This window comes from Cynocephalus volans, chromosome 12 (genome assembly GCF_027409185.1).
Source record: "Cynocephalus volans isolate mCynVol1 chromosome 12, mCynVol1.pri, whole genome shotgun sequence".
NCBI lineage: Eukaryota > Metazoa > Chordata > Mammalia > Dermoptera > Cynocephalidae > Cynocephalus > Cynocephalus volans.
The window spans coordinates 91,030,548-91,049,714 of NC_084471.1; the positions used below are offsets into that span (position 1 = coordinate 91,030,548).

Genomic DNA, 19,167 nt, shown 5'->3' on the forward strand with positions numbered 1-19,167 from the left:
ATGTTTTGTTTTTGAATGGGGGTTTTCTGCATATAACCTTGTGTGAAAAACAACAACAGAGGCTTCCATTTTGAAACACATGAAATAATAGCAGCAACAAATATACATCTGGAAGTCTCTGAAGTATTGAAGAGATTATTTGATTCTCTTTCACACATATTTACAAGCCATTAGTACATAATTCTGCACAGCTTCAGGTACATAACTCTCCTGACTCCTTGAGCATAAATGAATGACAGTGCACCACTTGCGTGCTTCAATTATTGAGCATTCCTTGAACTTGTGGGAGATCTTATTAGACACTGTACCTACAGATATTTCACAGATCTTAAGGATGAAAAATAATTTGGTAGGTAGATAATAGAGTAGGGAAAGTCGGGGGGAGAGGAAGGAGGCATGTTGCAGCTTCAACAAAGGTAGGGAGACAAGAAGTTCTGGCTGTGTTTGAGGAAACACAGGGAAGTAAAACGGTGTGGAGGAAATATTGGGTGTATGCAGAGCTAATGTGGTGGCAGAAGAGGATGAACAGGAAGTCTGGAGTGTTGGTAGGTCCTGGGTGCCTCAGCGATGATCCCAAACATGTTTGTCTGTGGGCCAAAGGAAACATGGTACGTTTCTTAGAAGGGGAGTGACTTGCCAGCCTCTGCTTTAGAAGAATTAGGATATGAGAGTGAAGGACTGATGATGGTAAAGTACTGGAAGCCAACTCATAGTAGGAAAAAAAAAATCTTTAAAAAAAAAAAAATTTACATGGAGAGTGGAAAAAGAAAGAATAAACGAGTAAGTCTGCAGAGGTAGGTGTTAGGGTAAAATGAAGAGAGATGAGCAAACAAGTCTCCAGGATTTCCAGCCTGTGTTGCTGAGAAAATGTTCATTCACTAAAAATAAAAGTATGAGGGTACTTCAAAAAGTTCATGGAAAGATTTGTATTATCTTTTAATTCTGTTTTTCCACGAACTTTTTGAAGTGCCCTCGTAACAGTGGTTAATCACTTACCTTGAGACAGACATAACTCATTTAATCCTCACGACAACTGTACGGAGTGAGTGGCATTCTTACAAATGAGAAGACAAGGTACCGAAGTTCAATAACTCGCCAGTGCTCATAGAGGAAACATGAAAGCCGGGGTCGGATGCAGGCAGGCAGGCTTCAGTGGAATAGGAAGAGGCACGTTCTGTACTTAGAGGGAAAAAAAAGATCTTTCAGTGGTATTTGCAAAGAGGGAATTGCAAATGCAAGGTCTAGCAGTGGCGTGAGGCCCAGTTCCCGCTGCTGCTGCTTCCGTTTTCTGCTCCACTATGAAGAATGTTCAGCACTTCCTTTCAAATGTTGTACATGCACTTCCTATTTCCTTTCTTCTCCACCTTGGAAAAAATCACCAAAAGTGTTGAGGACTTTTGAAATGTGTGCCTAAAGTATAGTCACAGCCTTTGTCCCTGCTTTGGCATTCATGGATCAGAAACATCATCAGTAACAAATTTAAATCAACTGGGAATTAATTCTGAAATGTTTAATAAATCTGCTGAATGGTCACATGAACTGAAGCCATCTGGGGCTGTAATCAGAATAATAGATCATATGTGAAACATACAAAATACTCCTTGGAGTACTTAAGTATGATTTCTTTTATGATGAATTGAGTACAAAATTTTAATAGGCAAATATTACCCAATATATAAATATTCACATTGTTCAATTTCCAGAAGTGCATCCAGTGTAGAAAACATAGTAAAACTGAATTTATCTTTTAAAAGTCACAATTTTTTGGGTAGAATGGAGAATAAAAATCTTAGTAGCAGCTTTCTGGAAATTTGTTTTCCTATAATTGAAGAACAGTTAAATGTTCTTGAATGGCAGGGATCTGCAAATATTCTGTGATTAGTATTTATAAATATGTATCCTCAGGGAAAGTTTTGGGTAATGTTTTTTTAAGAGTTCACTAATTAAATATCTGCAACGAGAAGCATTTTTCACTGAAATAAATGAACTAATTACTAGATATTTTCATCATAAAAATGCTTACACATGCAAAGTAAGAAAAGAGCTGAAATTTTAATCTGGGCTTCCAAAGGGCTAGTTAAGTGACTGAAAAAGCAAATACATGTTAGCTTACTTTCTGGAAAGGACTGAAGCTGCTTTTGATTCCGCTGCATCTTGTCATTATTTTGCCTGTTCAGTTAGGCGCCATGCTTGCTAGGAAGTCACTTGTGGGAAGTTGCCAACCTTTAGTCGAAATAATAAAGTGACGGGAGTGCAGAGATAAAGAGATGCGCATCTGAGGAATATCGTTGGAGGGCTGGGGGTTTAATGGATGCAGTGCTTAGAATGTAGTTAGGTCCCTGAGCAGGGCAGTGCAATTAAGTGTGTCAAAGAGGGCATAATTAGATGGGTGGCTGAATGGTGTAATTACATTCATAAGAGGGGGGCTATAATTAGATGTGAGGCAGGGGGTGTATTTAGATGATTAAGTTGAGGATATAATTATCATATGGGCAAGAAACTAAATTATCTGTGTGGGTGAAGCATAATTACGTGTGGGGGTCCAAGTGGATACGTGGGTGAGGGTACCTAAAAATGAATGGTTTGAAGTGTGATTAGACGTGTATATTGATGTTCTTAGGACAAAAACTTGAGATTTTCATCAAGAAGGGCAGGCATGTTTTGACATAGTGACTAATAGTAGGTGGCATGTAGTGACAGCCTTTCAGACCACTCTGAACGCTTGCAAAGCAAAATCTCTGCTTTTGCACTATGATTTGAGACCCACATCTAACACTGATGTTGATATTTCTTAACAGTGACATTTGATGGTGTTCTAAATGCTGAACGGCTGAATACCTTCTAGATTTAAAACACAACTACATGACAAGAAAGACTTGCTTCCCCTTCCTATCAAAGAGAAAAGAGTTTGAAGGGAGTAGTAGGGTAAGCAAACAGACAACAAAATCCAACTATTACCACCCCCCCCCCCAAAAAAAATCCCCCCAAAACAAACAAAAAATTTCCTTTGTGTTGTCAAGGATGAAAATAAGCGGCAGCTCTTTTAGCTAAAAGAATTTCACATAAAGTTACATATGTACCAAAATCAACAAAACTTCGCTATGGTAGCCTAATTGTTCTAAAGTTCGAAAACAATATTTATTTATAAATAATTATGGCATCCTTCTAATATAAAAGCAACAAAGCAACAAATGTAGGCTACAGGTAAAACAAATGAGGGAGAGGTAGAAGGAAGCTAGAGGAAGAAGAATCAAAAGCAAGGTAGGTGAAAAAATTATTTGGTGCCTCTGAGAAACACATTGAAGAAGTGAGGAATGGTTAAGCGTTACGGTAATAATCTGGTATATCTTCTGTTAAACTTCAAACATGGATTCTTTTGTTGCCATCTTCAAAAGCAAGAGAGCATTTAAAATATTTGTTTGTTGCTTATTTAATTGTTGAAAGATATTTAATTGTCCACTCGTCTCTTTAGTCTTAATTACTTAATTATCTTAAACCCTGGAGTTTCAGAGTCTGCTCACGTCTGTTCAGGGTGTAGGTCAGGTTCTAGCAGAGTTCCACCACTGATACAATCCTAGCAGGTTGTTTCTGGGATTCCAAATCTTTTGGGTTCCTTGTACTTCCAAGAAACCTAAATTTAATGTTAATTATTTTTTTTATAACTTGAGTACAGGGTCATTATGGCCTGCCCCCTAATCTCTGGTCTGCCCTTTAGTGGTTCTATAGAATATTTTCTATTCTTAGATTCTGATTTTACATCAAAATGCACAATGCTGACTTTTTAAATTGTGGACATACTTCAAAGGTGGCCTCTTTCAAAGACTATTACAATTTAATTTGTAATCAGAGGTGACCTGAATAAAATGTTGTACATTGCTGTGAAAATAGTTATCACAGCATTGTTTAATCCAGTTCTCTATCTACGAAGTGCTTTACTTTTTTTTTTCTCTCCATGCACTTCCCTCCCATACCCTCCCTCAAAGACCAGCTAAAAGTCTAAAACAATGAGTGATTTATGGTGGTTAACTCAGGTGCTTATAGAGGCAGTGTAATGATCATTCGAGACGTCTAGTTATGTCTGCGGGATGGCAGATGAGTAAGCACAGATCTTTTTTGTGGCGGTGACTGAGGTCACAGTGCTGGCTCTACTACTCTGGGGTGGGGGTGGAGTCCTAGCTCACTGGCTCCTTGTTGCTTTGTGTGATTGCACATTGCGGGGAGGAAAAGATGAGGCTTCTGGCTTTGGAAATAACACTAGTAAATAATGCTTCATTCATTTTATTACCAAACCATTCTGGGATGCTCTGGTATTATTTACATAAGGCACAAAAAACAGCCTTTAAATTTTTCAGATTTTAATAGCATTCTTCTAGAAGTCAAGTTGTCAGCCAGGAATATCTTTATGGTTGGCAATTACAGTTTGTTTCTGAAAAAGTCTTCTAGCCTGTAAAACAAGTCTTTTCACCCTTATTCGTGTCATAAAACATCAAAGACCCTAATTTTTGTTTGCCTTTTTTTAACCTTCCTGAGATTATCTATTAGACCAGAAATCTCAACAACTTTTCTTATGCCTAAAAACTAAAGATCTCAGTTGAAATCTTACTCTCTCGGAGAAATTTTCCCTTACCTTGTATCACTCTGTACTTTCCTATCACATTTGTTAAATTTTGTGTTTCCTGTTAGAGTAGAAGCTCCATGAGGGGGGGTTACATGTCTATTTTGCCCACTATCACTGGCTTGTGTAACAGCTCCCGGCCTGTAATAGGTGCTCAGCTAATCGTTTTGAATGAAAAGGGAAGTTAGGTGTCGGGGGTATTGAAGAAGAGGCACAGGCAGATGCAAACGGTGGAAGATGATAAGGGTAAGGGCAATTTCAGAAGCAAGATTCTGGATGACCTACTAATTGGCTTGTATTTAGAGAGTGATTTAGGGGTTCATGCTTCTTCTTTAAGTTTGGAGATTAATTTTTATATCCATTACAACATAAGGAAATGCCACTTTAGGTCCAGGCACTGCTGAGAAATGATTAGTGCTTGACAAAGATCTGCTGATGAAGTAATTAATTTATTGAATAAATTGCTGGTCATCTGATCTGTGCTTAGTTTGGATAGAGAGTGTCAAACAACAACAAAAGATATGTTAGCTGCAATGATTTCTACAAAAATGTACATTTTAAAACTCCTTGCTTGATAGCAGTAGTAGTTATATCCTCAGAGGGCCAATGGTCAAAAATATTATTTTGGTCAAAATCTATATAAGTCTTTGAAATTGAAAATATCTCATACAAAGATAAACTATATAGTATAGTGTTCTAGCAATATAATTTCCCACCCCCATTGAATTTAATTTTCTTACTACATAGCAATATACCAATATCGTATATTTGTGCAGGACTTCAGAGTTTCCTGATGACATTCAGCACTTCACCTTATTTTAATTCTCGTGTCGTGCTGAAAGATAGATGGGATTTTCTCCTGCCTGCTTTCCAGAGAGGCATTGAGAGGCTGAGAGGCCCAGCAAATCAGAATCTGAATCCAGATGGTTAATATAATATGGTCATTAGAAAGACGGCCATTAACAGATGGATAGATACAGGTGAAAAACTTTTGACTAAGATCCATAGGATGAGTTAGTGGCTGAGCAAGGACTGAAAAAGTTTTTGAGCTCATTACTGTAGTTAATCTGTCCAATCTATTCTTTCATTTAGAGTAATATTTTGTAAGGTTTGCAGGAGTGTTATAGTATACTATATATAGTAGATATTTTCTTGCATGGGTACAAGGAAATACATTTGAAAAGAGCATGCAAAGCCTTAATAAAAATACTTCCTGACAAAAGCATAATATTCTTGTGACAATGGATGACCAAAATTTCTATGTAGTATAACTAAAAAGGAGAACATCTTGTTCTATATCCTTCTAGAAAGCATTGACCATTGCTAAACTGTGTCCAAAATAGTATGATGATAGTATTATCTCAATTAGCTATACAAAAACCCAAAATATTTTCTCTGTTCAGTTTTTCCTCCCTGTAAAGCTTTGCTGTGCTATTATTATTCACTTCTGTGTAATCAATGCCCAGAAGAGTGCACCTAGGCATGTGAGAAATATTTATTGAAATGAAATGAAATAAAACTTCTTGTGTGAGAGCTAGTAGTGAAAATGAAAAAGGAGCAAGCAAATATTATCGGAAGTCAGAAAAGACTTTTTGTTAACTGCTGGACTTTGGTTTGAGGATTTTTTGGGAGGAGAGGGATTTTAATAATGCCTGGATATAATAGCTTAATTTTCTGCTAATAAAATTATTCCTGATTGTTAAGATATAGTTAGATAAGTCACTGTTTTACCATGTTCCACAAAAACCCATGAAATCTAGGCATTTGTGGCTTGCACAAGTCAGTGAACTCTGCTAGAAGGAGCAAAGGCATGAGAAAAGGGAAGGAAGATGAGAGGCCCACCATGCCATGGCTCGGCTAGATGTTTTGCACATGTTGTCTGATGTAATCTCAGATAATGCTGTGCAGTATTATCCCCCTTCAGAAACAGGAAGCAGAATGCAAAGGAGTTTGACAGTCTGCCCCACAGGCCCATAATCCCACCATTTGGAAGTTAGAAGGTAGTGTTTGCACCCAGGTCTATGTTGTTGCTACTACTGCTTCCCAGATCTTCTTGTTCTGAGCCCAGATTCTTGCCTGAAAATCTGCAGTTGCCAGTCTATGAGGATCAAGGCATTTGAATTGGCTTTTATAAAGCAAACTAAATACTAGTTGAGGATGAGTGAACCCACACTTTTCAAATAAACGACAGCAGTCCCCTCTCACCTGCAGTTTTGCTTTCTGCAATTTTGGTTACCCACGATCAACTGTGGTCTGAAAGTATTACTTGGAAAATTCCAGAAATAAGCAATTCATAAGTTTTGAATTTTTCTATTTAAATTTATTTATGATTGTTCTATTTTATTATTAGTTATTGTTAATTTCTTACTGTGCCTGATTTATAAATTAAACTTTATCATAGGTATGTATGTATGTATAGGAAAAAAACATAGTATATATAGGGGTTGGTACTATCCATGGTTTCATCCGTCCACGGGGGCTCTTGGAACGTATCCTCTGTGGATAAGGGGAGACTACTGTATACCGAAGTCAGTACACAAAAATACATGTAAAACTCACTGAACTCAAGTCAGGCTTTTGTCCTTACTGCTGAAACAAATCTGTCTTTGTCAGAGTGACCTCCATGTTGCTAAGTCCAGTGGCAATTTTCAGCTGTTATCTTATTTAATCTATCAACAGCACCTGATGCAATTTTTTTCCTTCCTTCTTGATGCATTTTTTTTTTTTTAAAGTTGAGTCTTAGACTTCTTCTCTTTTCTGTCCAAACTCATTCACCATCTGGTCTCCTGACTTTACCTGTTCTGATCACTCCCAACTTTCTAGGAAAGACCACTTCCCTAACTTCACACTCAAATATTTAACTGCCTGCTTGACATTGCCACTTGGATGACTAATGGGCATCACATACTCGACATATTTAAGATTGAGCTCAAATTATTCCCCCAAATCCTGCTTCTCCTGTAATCTTCCATACCTCAGTAAATGGCAAGCCCATTTTTACAGTTGTTCAAGCCAAAACTCTTGGCATTATCTGTGGAGTATGCATAAAGCAAATGTACTTCACAGGACCTGGTTTTCCAAAGCCTTGCAATTTCAAATATTGACCTTGCAAAGGATAGGAAATTTTCCCCAGGCTATATAGTCTCTGTTATAAGATAAAAAATTATAACCCAGCAAGGTTGCTGGCTCAAGGACAGACAGGTTACTGATTGATATGTAAAGATACTGGGAAATTGCTGTAAGAAGAGAATGTTTGCTAAAATCAGGTTTTGTTAGTGGATTGACTTAACTGCATTATATAATGTCACCTTGCTTGTCTTACTGAATGTTACCAGCTTCTATTGTTAAACTTGTTAAACTGTACTTCGCAAAAACCCCACCTATGTTCTCTTCCTGTAACTTCCTGGTCTGGAGAATAAATGCTGGAAGAGAACACCAATTTGTGGTTACTTTCCCAAATGGGAGGAATGCCTCTATCTTGAGGGTTCTGGGAGATTAACCCCTTTTTGGGGATTCTCAATGCTCAGAAGAGATGGGCTTTGAGTAATCTTTGGTGGCTCCATTACCCAGGGGAAAAGGGGTGACAAATCTGTGGGAGGCAAAGCAACAATTATCTTTGATTCCTTTATTTTTCTCTTGCCCTGTTTCCATTGCATCAGCAAATGTGGCTGGCTCTTCTTCCAGAATAGCTCCAGAATCTGGCTACTTCTCACCCCCCTCCCTTCTCACCACCCCCAACTACTGTCACCCTGGTCCCCAAATCACCAAAATCTCTAGCCTGGATTTTTACAGGAGACTCCTAACTGGTCTCTCTCTTTCTGCCCGTGACATCCTACAGCCTATTTGCACATAATGTAGTGATTGCTCCAAAATATGTTGTAATGTCACTCCTTTGCCCATCCCACATTGACTCAATTCTCATCTTAGAATAAAAGCCAGTCTTTACAGTACCCTATAAGACCCTGTAGAGCTAGTTCTGCAACCTCCCCACTAGTTAACTCTCTCACCTTTTTTCCTACTTCTCTCTCCCTTATGTACTCATCTCCAGACACAATGGGTTCTTCCTTTCCCATCCAGGAATGTTCCCTCTACTATCACCTCTTGCAGGGGTTTGCCCACATGTCTCCTTTGACTCCCTCCCTGATTACCCTATTCATATTGCAGTTTCTCTCCAAAAGCATCTTCTGATCCCCTCATGACAATGCTTTCTTTCCACAGCTCACATCGCTATCTGACATACTGTTCATTTTACTCATTTATCTGTATTTATTATTTATTATTCCAAATAGAATATAATCTCTGTGAGGACTGGGATTTTCCCTTGTGTCCCTGTCACACAGGACAGTGCCCGACACATAGTGGGTACTTAGTAAATACAAGGATATTTCAAAAGGTTCATGGAGAGATTCGTATTACTTTCTAGTTCTATTTTTCCATGAATTTTTGAAGTACCCTCGTAATTGTGAAATAAGCAAACAGCTAACTTGAGCGTGACACTTCAGTCTTCACCTAACAAATTATAGATCTAACTAATGTTTTTCCAGTGTTGATTCTAAACCCACTTCTCAGGAATGACAGAGAAATACCACGTATCCTCCTGAATGTGTTAGAGTGCTGTTCTTGCCTATCTTCTGTGTCTCACGATCTGGACTTTATTGGACTGGTCTCTGTTGTAATAATGCACAGAACTCTTAACTCTCTGCTGGCAAATGCTTAGACATTCCACTTTAAGTACTATATCTTTATCAACAATATTTCTGTAGCACTGGCTGTCTGTTTTATATACTAGAAATCAAGGAAATTAAATCCTCTTGTGCTGCAGAAGGCATCCACCTCAGCTATCAATGAACGCAGAGACTCCTAGAATTTTATTTGTATTTATTTATGTATTTCTGGTTGAACCACTTCATGCCTGTGAGAGGACGTTATAGTGTATATTCATGTATTTATTCCATTTATTCTTTTGGTATAATCCATATTATTGGCTTGAGTTTCCTCCAGGGTGGCCTACTTGGTATCAGTCTAGTTATTTTCCGTACCAGTTACATATATGAGTCTTCCCCCAGAGAACTCTGGATGCCATGCAGGAAATTCTGTACCTGGCAGTTCTTGCTGACCCAGCTGGAAAAGGCCAAATGACACATTGCACTTTCAGGGACTATTGCTGGGTTTTCATATTCCCTGGCACTATAAATAGCACTTCAGGGAACACTCGGGTACACTGAACATTTTCTTTGCAGTCCAGTTCAGTGTTTGCAGAAAGAAAGTCACACACCATCTGGTTCGACACAAGTCATTTTCCCCTTAGTGCCTCCTGAGCTGTGGATAGACCCACCCAGAGTGTTCATTTGCTCATGAATATGGCCTTTGCTTCAGCACATACTTTCGTGCCTTTGTTGGTGCTGCTTTCTGTGCCTGGTAAAATCCTGTTTATTCTTCGAGATACATCTCAAGCGAGAAAGCCTTCCCTGAGTTGGCTTGGCAGAGATGCCTTCTTGCTCCTCTGTGGGAGTCCCCGTAACATTTGGGGCGCATCTCTTCTGCATTACATTAGAGTTTGTTACCTAAGTCTGTATAGTCACTCTCCTCACTGCTTTCTCTCTTCACATCCCAAATTGTGCATCGTGAGGCCTGTGACCTTTGTATGCTTTATCTTTTCCCAACACTTAGCATAGGAAATGCTCAGAAACATTTGTTGAGTGAAGGCTGATTGTATGAATGAATGACATCGCAGTTACAAAGGGAAATAGAATTCATTTGAATTTGTTCCCAGTTTAATGCCATTAAAAGTAATCTTATATTTAGTTTGGGCTTTTCTATTTTCCCTAGCAAACACCCTCTACTATGTGCATGGCCAATCTAAGACAGAAAAAGAATGTTATATTTAAATGCGCTTCAGGGAGTTTTTTTGTTTTGCTTTTTTAATTTCAAAAGGAAGGCTAGTTTGGCCCTTACAAACTTTTTGGCATCGTTCTTTGCACATGTTCCTTTTTACCCGGTCCCGGTCTTCAATCAAATTCCTCCAAAGGGTCTGCTGTAAACAATGATTTTGTGAGCGGTTGTGTGTTCTTTGCAGTGAAAACCCGCCTTGTTTTCTGTTGCTAGGCAACCCCATTCCAGCTGCCATTGAAGAAATGCGCGGTGGTGGGAAATGGTGGGATTCTGAAGAACAGTGGCTGTGGCCGTCACATAGATGAAGCGAGTTTTGTCATGCGGTAAGAGAGAGCACCCGCAGCGCGGCCTCGGCCTTCTCTCCTTTCCCCACCCCTCCTGCAAGCCCCGGGCCTTTCAAAACCAGTCACCTGTGGTTCATCCAGCTGTAGGACGCTCTTCAGCTCCCCTGCAAGCTCAGGAGCCAGTGAGTTCAGGAGATGGATAAGGGGAGAGAGAGAACATGCCCAGAGAAAATACAAAGCCTTGAAAGCTCAGAGGTAACAGATATCCTCTCTGCTGCGAATAAAGGCAGCAGGGAAAAGTGGAAAACCTTGGATCTTATTTTAGATTATACAGTTGATTATACAAGTGATTAAAACTCTTTAAATTGCTCTTCCATTCAAGCTAGCTCTCTGTGCATAAGCATTTTAATATGTTCATTGTATTCCACGCCCATCTTAGTTTTTCACAAAGGCATTTGTAAGTAGCAAGTGGGATTTGAAGAGGGATTGATCTGTGCGTGATTGGGAAAACTGAAAAGAAAGAGGGGGAGTAACTTTCAAACAAGGCGGAAGCTTAGTAAAGGGACTGAGAGTGGTGAAGGGTACATCAGTTCTAGGGGAACACAGGAGGCCCCCCAGGGGCATGGGAAGGGATCACTAAGACACTCCCAGCCAAGGGCAGCGGACCATCGAGTTGTAGTGGCAGGAGCCCACACTGCTGAGTGACTTTGACCAGACGTGCTTAGCAGCCAGGTGTAGAAGCAAAGACGGCAAGTGACTGGATTAGGACAGGTTTGGGATTATCTGGGTGAGAGGCAAGGACAGAAAGTGACAACACGGAGGGTTCTGGCTAGACAGAGTGTGAAGGAACACACCTTGAAGTGTGGGCTGGACGAGAGTCCAGTGTGGGCCCTGAGACGTGTACAGGAGAGAGACAGAGGCCAAAAGACGGGGTCATTGAGAGGCAGGAGGGGTTGGTGGTAAAGATGAGGGAGAAATGGAACAGTCAGAAGCCAGCATCAAGGGTGGCTCCCTGGAGTTAAGATCTCAGAGTTTAGCTTATCTCTGGGGTGATCAGACATGTTGCAGAAAAAGAAGACATTTGCTGTTGAGGAAGGGAAGTAACTTTGGGCATAGGCTCTGGGAGGTCTTCCAGGTGGACCCTAAAGTCTCACTGCAGTGGGAATGACTATGAGCTGGGTGCCAAAAGGCCCCGTGGCCAGGAAGGCTGAGGACCACAGCGATGCAGAGGGCGGAAAGCTGAGCAAAGGCGGGGGGAGGTTTTGTGTTGGTGTTTATTTCTGAAGATAAATAAGTAGCAGTCTAGGAGAGGCAAAAGGTAGCTAAGGGAATACTAAGCCACCTCTGAGCTCTGAGCTCTGAGCTCTGTGGGGTCCGGGAGAGTAAAGATTCTATTTGAGAAGGTTTCAGGGGAAGCCATATTCTTAGGGGAGGGTCAAGTTCCGTTTAAGAGAATGAGAGTTAAGCTCCTTGAAAGACGTTTTATCTCTGTTGGTGAAGCCTCTGGCAGAGTGGGGAGACCTTTCTATACTGACCGTTCCTTCATGGAGGTGGCCCAGCATAGCTTTTCCAGTGTTTTCCTCTCCATTGCACCTTTTTTTTTTTGCCATGTATACAAATGATAGGAAAATGAAAAAATGAAAATGTAGTTTCTCTTTATCAAGTCAAAGCAACATCTGTTTATTGAGCACCTGCACAGGAAGGTGGATCTTAATCCGGGTCTGAAATGGTATGTTGAGAAATTCTGTCGTGCACTTACATGCTGGAGATGTGCTTGCTATGACGGGGGAAATTCAGACACAGAGAGTGCGGCAGCAGGAGCTTCTGAGCACAAGTGGTGCCTAGGCTGAGTCCTCTTTCCATGCCACTCTGGGCAGAGACACAGCCTTTCCCAAGGCTATAATGTGGGAAATACGCCAGGCGCAGCTGCGTGTGGGAATAATGCGGGGGAATGGCGTGAGAAGGAGCTGGAGAGGTGTGTCAGCCACAGTGATAAAAGCACCTAGAGAGCACACAGAGATGAGAACAGCGGGGCTCTGGGCCAACCTCAGGCACCCACTCCAATGTTTTGGCATTAGGTGAGGCCGAGGAGCCAGCAAAGGACACAGAGGCCTAGGAGGACAAGCCCTTGACCTTAACTAGGCCTGTGACCTACAGCACGTCATTTTACCTTTGCTGGGGCTCAGCTTTCTCCTCTGTAGGGGAGGTGGGAGTAGACAATTCCTCCAGCCTTCCCCTGCAGCAGCTCCGATGCTATGACTTTATGATGCTGTGTCACTGTAGCACAATTTATGTAGTTCAGTTTAAATTTTCAGACTGCTCTCAAGTATGTTTATTTGCTTTTTCCAAAAACTGCATAAGGAAGAAGGAATAGATAACATTAAACTCACAGATTCAGAGAAGTGTAGTGATTTCAAGTGGTCAGACTACAGTGTAGAAGGAGCCAATACAATAAATGTGTTTTTATGTTATTCTTGAATGTGTACGTGTGCGTGTCACTACATTTAGGAAGATAAATATTTTAAACTTCACATGGGGAAGACCAGGCCTAAGCACCTTAGGGAATTATATTATCCTGTGGGGCCATATTTATCACAAATAAACAGGATTAAGTTGGCTTTGTATACAATCTGGTGTGTTTATATTCAAGTTCAGAATTAATGAGTATCCAGTATAGTATTAATCATAATGCTTATAGAATGATGAGGGAAGTGAGGATTGAAAAGAATTCAAAGAGGATAACATCAAAACTGGAGCTATGTATGCTCAGACCTTCGATTTAATTTCAAGAATAGCCGTTTTCATAACACATTTGAATTTTTAAAAAATTTTATTTGTGGTTTACAATATGGAAGTAATAAATGTTGGTAATTATTTTAAAATTAATACTTGACCATTTACATGTCTATTTATAAATAGCTGCTTAATACATATTTTGGACATATCCTGAGAAAATTGAGGTAATATCATATGTATTAAAAATTAAACATTTAGTGAGTAAATGTGAATTAGAGAGCACATGGTGTGTCCGGTCATAGGCTATAGGTGCATGGACAGATACAGTGAGGAACGAAATCCAAAAATAGCCCTCCCTGTACTCAGAGATATACCAATTACAGTTCAATTGTCTTCCAGGACTAGAATATAACAATTCCATAATTTTCTTTGCTTAGATGGTTTCAAACACTTATGTCTTCTAATGCCAAAAGTCAATTTCCCATTTTTCAATGTTAGCATTTGCTCTATAACCAAAAGCCATATTATAAAAAGTAGTATTGCTTAATTCAATTTATCTGGAAGGTCTGCAAGATGGAAGTAACGGTGATTGCATCTCTGAGAGGAACTGGGTAGCTCAGGGACACAGTGAGGACAACATAATTTTGGTCCCTTTTGAGTTATGCTCAGATGCATCCTTTGCATACTTAAGTATACATAAAATTTGAAAAGTGATTTTATGATTTTCTATTTAAAGATTCCTTTCCACGTAGCCCACTGTCCACCTACCTCCACTCCCTAATTCAAAGAATATTCATTTCTCATCAATTCTGTGATCAGATCTCTTTTAGGATCATGAACATAGTTACTAAGACACTTTAGCCATGAATGTCTATTAATTGTGCCAACAAGCAATAATGTAAAGTTTGAAACACTTTTACACAATTATGCCTTATTAGAAACAATTTGATTGTATTAAATGTGCCTTTTATGTAAATCCATGTAATTATCAATTTAGGAATCGAGGAGCTAAAATTATAGTGTTCTTTCCTAAACAAAGAGATGCAGGAAAGTGTCACAGATATTTGTACTTGAAGAGAAAATTTACCTCAAAAAACTTAAGGGAGATATTTGCACCAAAATGGGTTGTCATTTTTCCAGAATGCATTTATAAAATATTATCTTTATTGTTTTAAGCATTTTCCTTTGTTATAGAATATAATCACTATCTGAAAATTTTTCTTGAGCTTTTACTCTGTGCTAGGAGGTATGAAGGGACCTAGACACATGAGCCATGCACCAGACAGAAAAGCAAAGTATTTACTCATGAAAAACAACTTGTTTCATTTAATAATGGCAAAACAGGTTGACAGCACTCACTGGCAATATTCAGAGTGTACAGTTTTAGTATAATGTGATTGATTCTCAAATGTTACCAAGGGCAGTCGAGATCAAAACTTCTTTAAGAGAGAAGAATCCAAATGATCGTCTGATTTACATTGGAAATCATCTTTATCTTCACAAAGATCAGTTAAATCACAAGACTGCAATCAGTCCCACAGGTGGATGAGCCTGACTGCTAATGCACAGCTCCCTCCCTCCCTGTGAGAATCCTCAGGAAATCGCACAGGATGTGATCCCACCACCAGACTGCAGATGCCTAAGTGTAGGCTCCATGACTTGGGCTTCCCCTGAGGTCCCCGTAATGCCTGTTGTGTTTGCTCTCAGTGGGTCTTTAGCAGAAGTCACCGACTGGCTGACTTGACTGACCTGTGGGTAGCCGCCAGATTACCAAACAGCAGATGAAAGGAAGATTCTAAATCAGCAGAGACAAGTTTCTGCCTGGGATGTTCTGATGTGGCAGGAGTCACAGGGTAAACACAAGACAAAATCAAAGAACTTGAGTGATCAGCTGAGTGAGTACATGGACAAGTCCATTTCCTGTAAGAAATTTACGGGGAATATTTAGTAGTTGGGGAACTGGCAGAGACCTTAATATTTGTGAGATATCTTTACGTACAAATAAGTGATGCTTTGATTAGCTGAGGTGATAAAAAGTGAGAGATCCCCTGAAGTATAGGAGTCAAGTTAGAAATATGGATGGAGAGGATAAATTAGGACACAGTAATAAAAGAAAACCTAATGGAAACTATAGGATCATTTGGGTTTTCATAAACAATAAATGTATATTTAATTATATTTACACGATATTTCTAACTTGTGGTATTTTTGAGCTTTTCCTATATGTGAGGCATCAAGGTACAGACTTCTTAAACATTACTTTTCTTAATGCTGAGAACAATCCAGTAAGAGAGGAAAAATCATTATCTTTATTTTATGTAATGGGGGAACTATGGCCAGGAAAATGTATTAATTTGCTTAATGTCCCACAGGTAGAATGCCTAGGGATTTGGATTTGCAGTGGCCATATTTCCGATTGTAAACGTCGATAAAACGTTGTGGCCAAGGAAAGCAGCAGGGCTGGGGGTGGTGTTTGGGGGTGAGGGTAGAGTGGCTATTTCCCTCACCAGGAAAACATCACCTGCAGTCTTTCACTTGGCTGAAACCATCCCAGTGGTGGAGAATCGTGCACTTCTTTGGATGACAAATTATTATGTCTTCATCAGTAATCAACCTATGCACTGGCCACATACACAAAAGTCAGACATGCACTGATTTAAGTCCTGTGCCCTCTGGTGTACCACACCCTCCTGATCTCTAATTACAGATCTAATACTTCCTTTCCTAACACCTCAAAAATATTTTGAATGGAATAAATACATTCTACTTACTGTCTCTTTCCTTTCATTTACCTCTCTCTGGCTGACATTTTCTTTCTTCTTCTAAAATAGGACTGGTTTTTTATGACAGCATTTTGAAGATGCTGATGGTTAATTAGTCATCTAATGTTTATTAAAAGGGAGAGGTGGTAAAAACAGTTCTTTGTGAATTGAGCTAGAATGAATAAAGTTCCTGTTTGTGTCATTATAACTGATTTGATTTAAAAATATGCAAGTCATTTAAAAATGTTTGTTCTTGTTTCTCTAGATGCAATCTTCCTCCCTTGTCAAGTGAATACACTAAAGATGTTGGATCCAAAAGTCATTTAGTGACAGCTAATCCCAGCATAATTCGGCAAAGGTAAGAGCTTATGGCTTCTGTTTGTGAGGAACTAATAAAATGGAAGGCTGTTGAAGTATTTAGCATCTTAAAGGCAGTGAGCATAATTCAGACTGGGAAACAAAGAGAAAAACCATCTGGACAGGCAGGAAGGATGAAGGAGGAAATTGTAAATAAACTAGGCAGGATTATGGGAATCCAAACAATATTTTATGCTTCTTCTGGGATTCTGTTTCTTGCCTTTAGAGATGGTAGAAATAACATGAGGATCAATTATTTTGCTCAAAGAAGCAGCACAGTATCCTGTTTACTCATTACTACTACTTTCCAATTTGTTGGCTTCAGTCCCAACTTACTGACTGGCAACTGTGAACTGAATTAATATCAAGAATAAAAGCAAAGAAACGACCAATCAGCCTGCATCTGCATGCATTAAAATAGCAATATTTTTAGAATGTACAAGAATAGTGATCAGATCAGATCAGATCATAATATATTTAATCCAATTTGGAAGAGCAGTTTGAAAAATTCTTGTTCTGGTATCAATTCCAGAAATCTTGGCAGCTGCTGTGGGAGCTTCTGGGGGGCCGGTCTCCAGTCGATGAAACCCGTCAGTGAGCTATCCGCTCCAAGGACTGTTCATTGTTCAGAATGAGTCAATCTCTGAGGAAAGGGGCATCAGACATTGCCTTTAGACCCTCCTGTGTACTTATCAATTAGGAGTGAAATATCCAGATGTTCTGGGCCCAGGTACTTGTCACCTAAGGAAGTTCTAGCCAAGTGAATAGTACATGTGTGTCACTTTATACACAATGGGACACTACTGATTTTGGTTCATAAGTAAATATTCTCTTAAAATAGATATCTAGAAATGCAATTAAACAATTTTTAATTCTGAGAGACAGTGAAATTACCCTCCCCAAATGTGCCATTTACCTACTTTTCTGTAATGGGTAAAATTGCTTGTTTCCCCATATCAGAAACAATACTATGCACTGTTAATTTTTTTGTCTTTGTTAGTGTGTTGAGTGAAAAATAATACTTTATTTTTACTTAATTTGCACTTTTTATGAATATAAGAAGGGCTGAGTGGGTATTGACTATCAGTATTTCTTCTTTTGTGAATTGTCTGTATGTATTTTTTTTTTTTTTTGCCTATTTTTGCTTTCTTTTTTAAGAAAATATTTTTTCCATTTATTTATAGGAACTGTTTTTATTAGGGATATTAAGACTTTGTTTGCTATATTTGTGGCAAATTTTTTCTCCTAGTCTGTCACATACATTTTAACATCTGTTTTATTGTAGTTTAAAATTTTTTATACAATGAATTTGTTAAGAGTTTTCCTTTACGGCTTCTTTTATTTTTAAAAAACCCTTTCTTTGGACTATCTTCCTAACCTCCAACCCCATGAAAAAATATTCTGTATTTTCCCAAGCATTTGTAGTTTTAGTTGTAGTTTTCATTTTTCATGTTTAAGAAATGTAATCTATGTGAATGTATTTATTTTTATTTTTATAACATTTTACTTTTTTTTCAACACATGTTAATTCTAAGAAATTATACAAAAAAGTACAAGGAAGATGAGAACACTTACAGAAATAATTTTCTTTGATGAATTAAATTTTTTAAAATTTTGAATACTTATATATTCACAGGAAATTGTAAAAAAAAAATATACAAGAAGGTTTCATGTACTCTAAACCCAGTTTTCCTCACAGGTAACATCTTGTATAACCATAGTCTAATGCTTTGACTATTATTTTGAGCTAGGAATAAAATAGCTTTTAAGAAGGAATACACATTCCTGGGGAGGGAATGAAACATTCAGCATATTGTCTCCAGGAGCAGAAGATTCTGTTTTCCCAACTGACTATGTGGAGTTGGTGGTAAGATTTTAAAAAAGAAAATTTAGAGCAAGATTAGAGCAAACGAGGGAGAGAGGTAGAGATGGAGAAGAAGGGGGTGGAGGGCAGAGAGAGAGAAATTAGAGAGAGAGAGAGAGAGGGAGAGAGAGAGAGAGAGATTGTGTTTTTAAGGGAACAAATATAACTACAAATGGAGTAAGGACAGGGTCACAAATTAAATCAAAAATTAAATATTGAAGAGCAAATACACCTGCTGATTAGGACAAGTTCAATATGAAGAAAAAATGCATGGACAAGCAAAGATTGTTATTATAATATTAGTACACATTTAGTTAACATTTCTATGTGCCAACTTCTGTGCTCTTTATATACGTTGCTTCACTTAATCCACAGAACAATCCTAATAGATTAAAAACTATTTTCACTTATGCATTTTACAGAAGAAGTAACTGTTGACATGGTAGGTTGAGAAACCTGCTTATATTCACAGCTGTTACTAATCGATCTGGGATCTCTTCACCCAGGCCTCTCTTATTCCACAGCCCATGTTTTTAGCCAGTGACCATCGTGCCATTTGATCTTCCCAGGTGATCCGTGTATTGCACAAAGAGGCAAAAGAGTTTTCACAGGTGATAAATCATTTGGAAAAATAAATGAAAGTTTCCTCATTTAAAA

The 19,167-nt window shown here is 38.8% G+C and overlaps 1 protein-coding gene across 1 annotated transcript in view; it reads left to right on the forward strand.

Moving 5' to 3' along the window:
• The window catches only part of ST8SIA1 (ST8 alpha-N-acetyl-neuraminide alpha-2,8-sialyltransferase 1), a 113,803-nt gene that overhangs the window by 56,500 nt on the left and 38,136 nt on the right, over positions 1 to 19,167 (forward strand). Inside the window, exons 3-4 of the mRNA XM_063076402.1 lie at positions 10,721 to 10,830; positions 16,555 to 16,647. Coding sequence (XP_062932472.1) covers positions 10,721 to 10,830; positions 16,555 to 16,647 — 203 coding nt within the window. The remainder of the gene's footprint in view (positions 1 to 10,720; positions 10,831 to 16,554; positions 16,648 to 19,167) is intronic.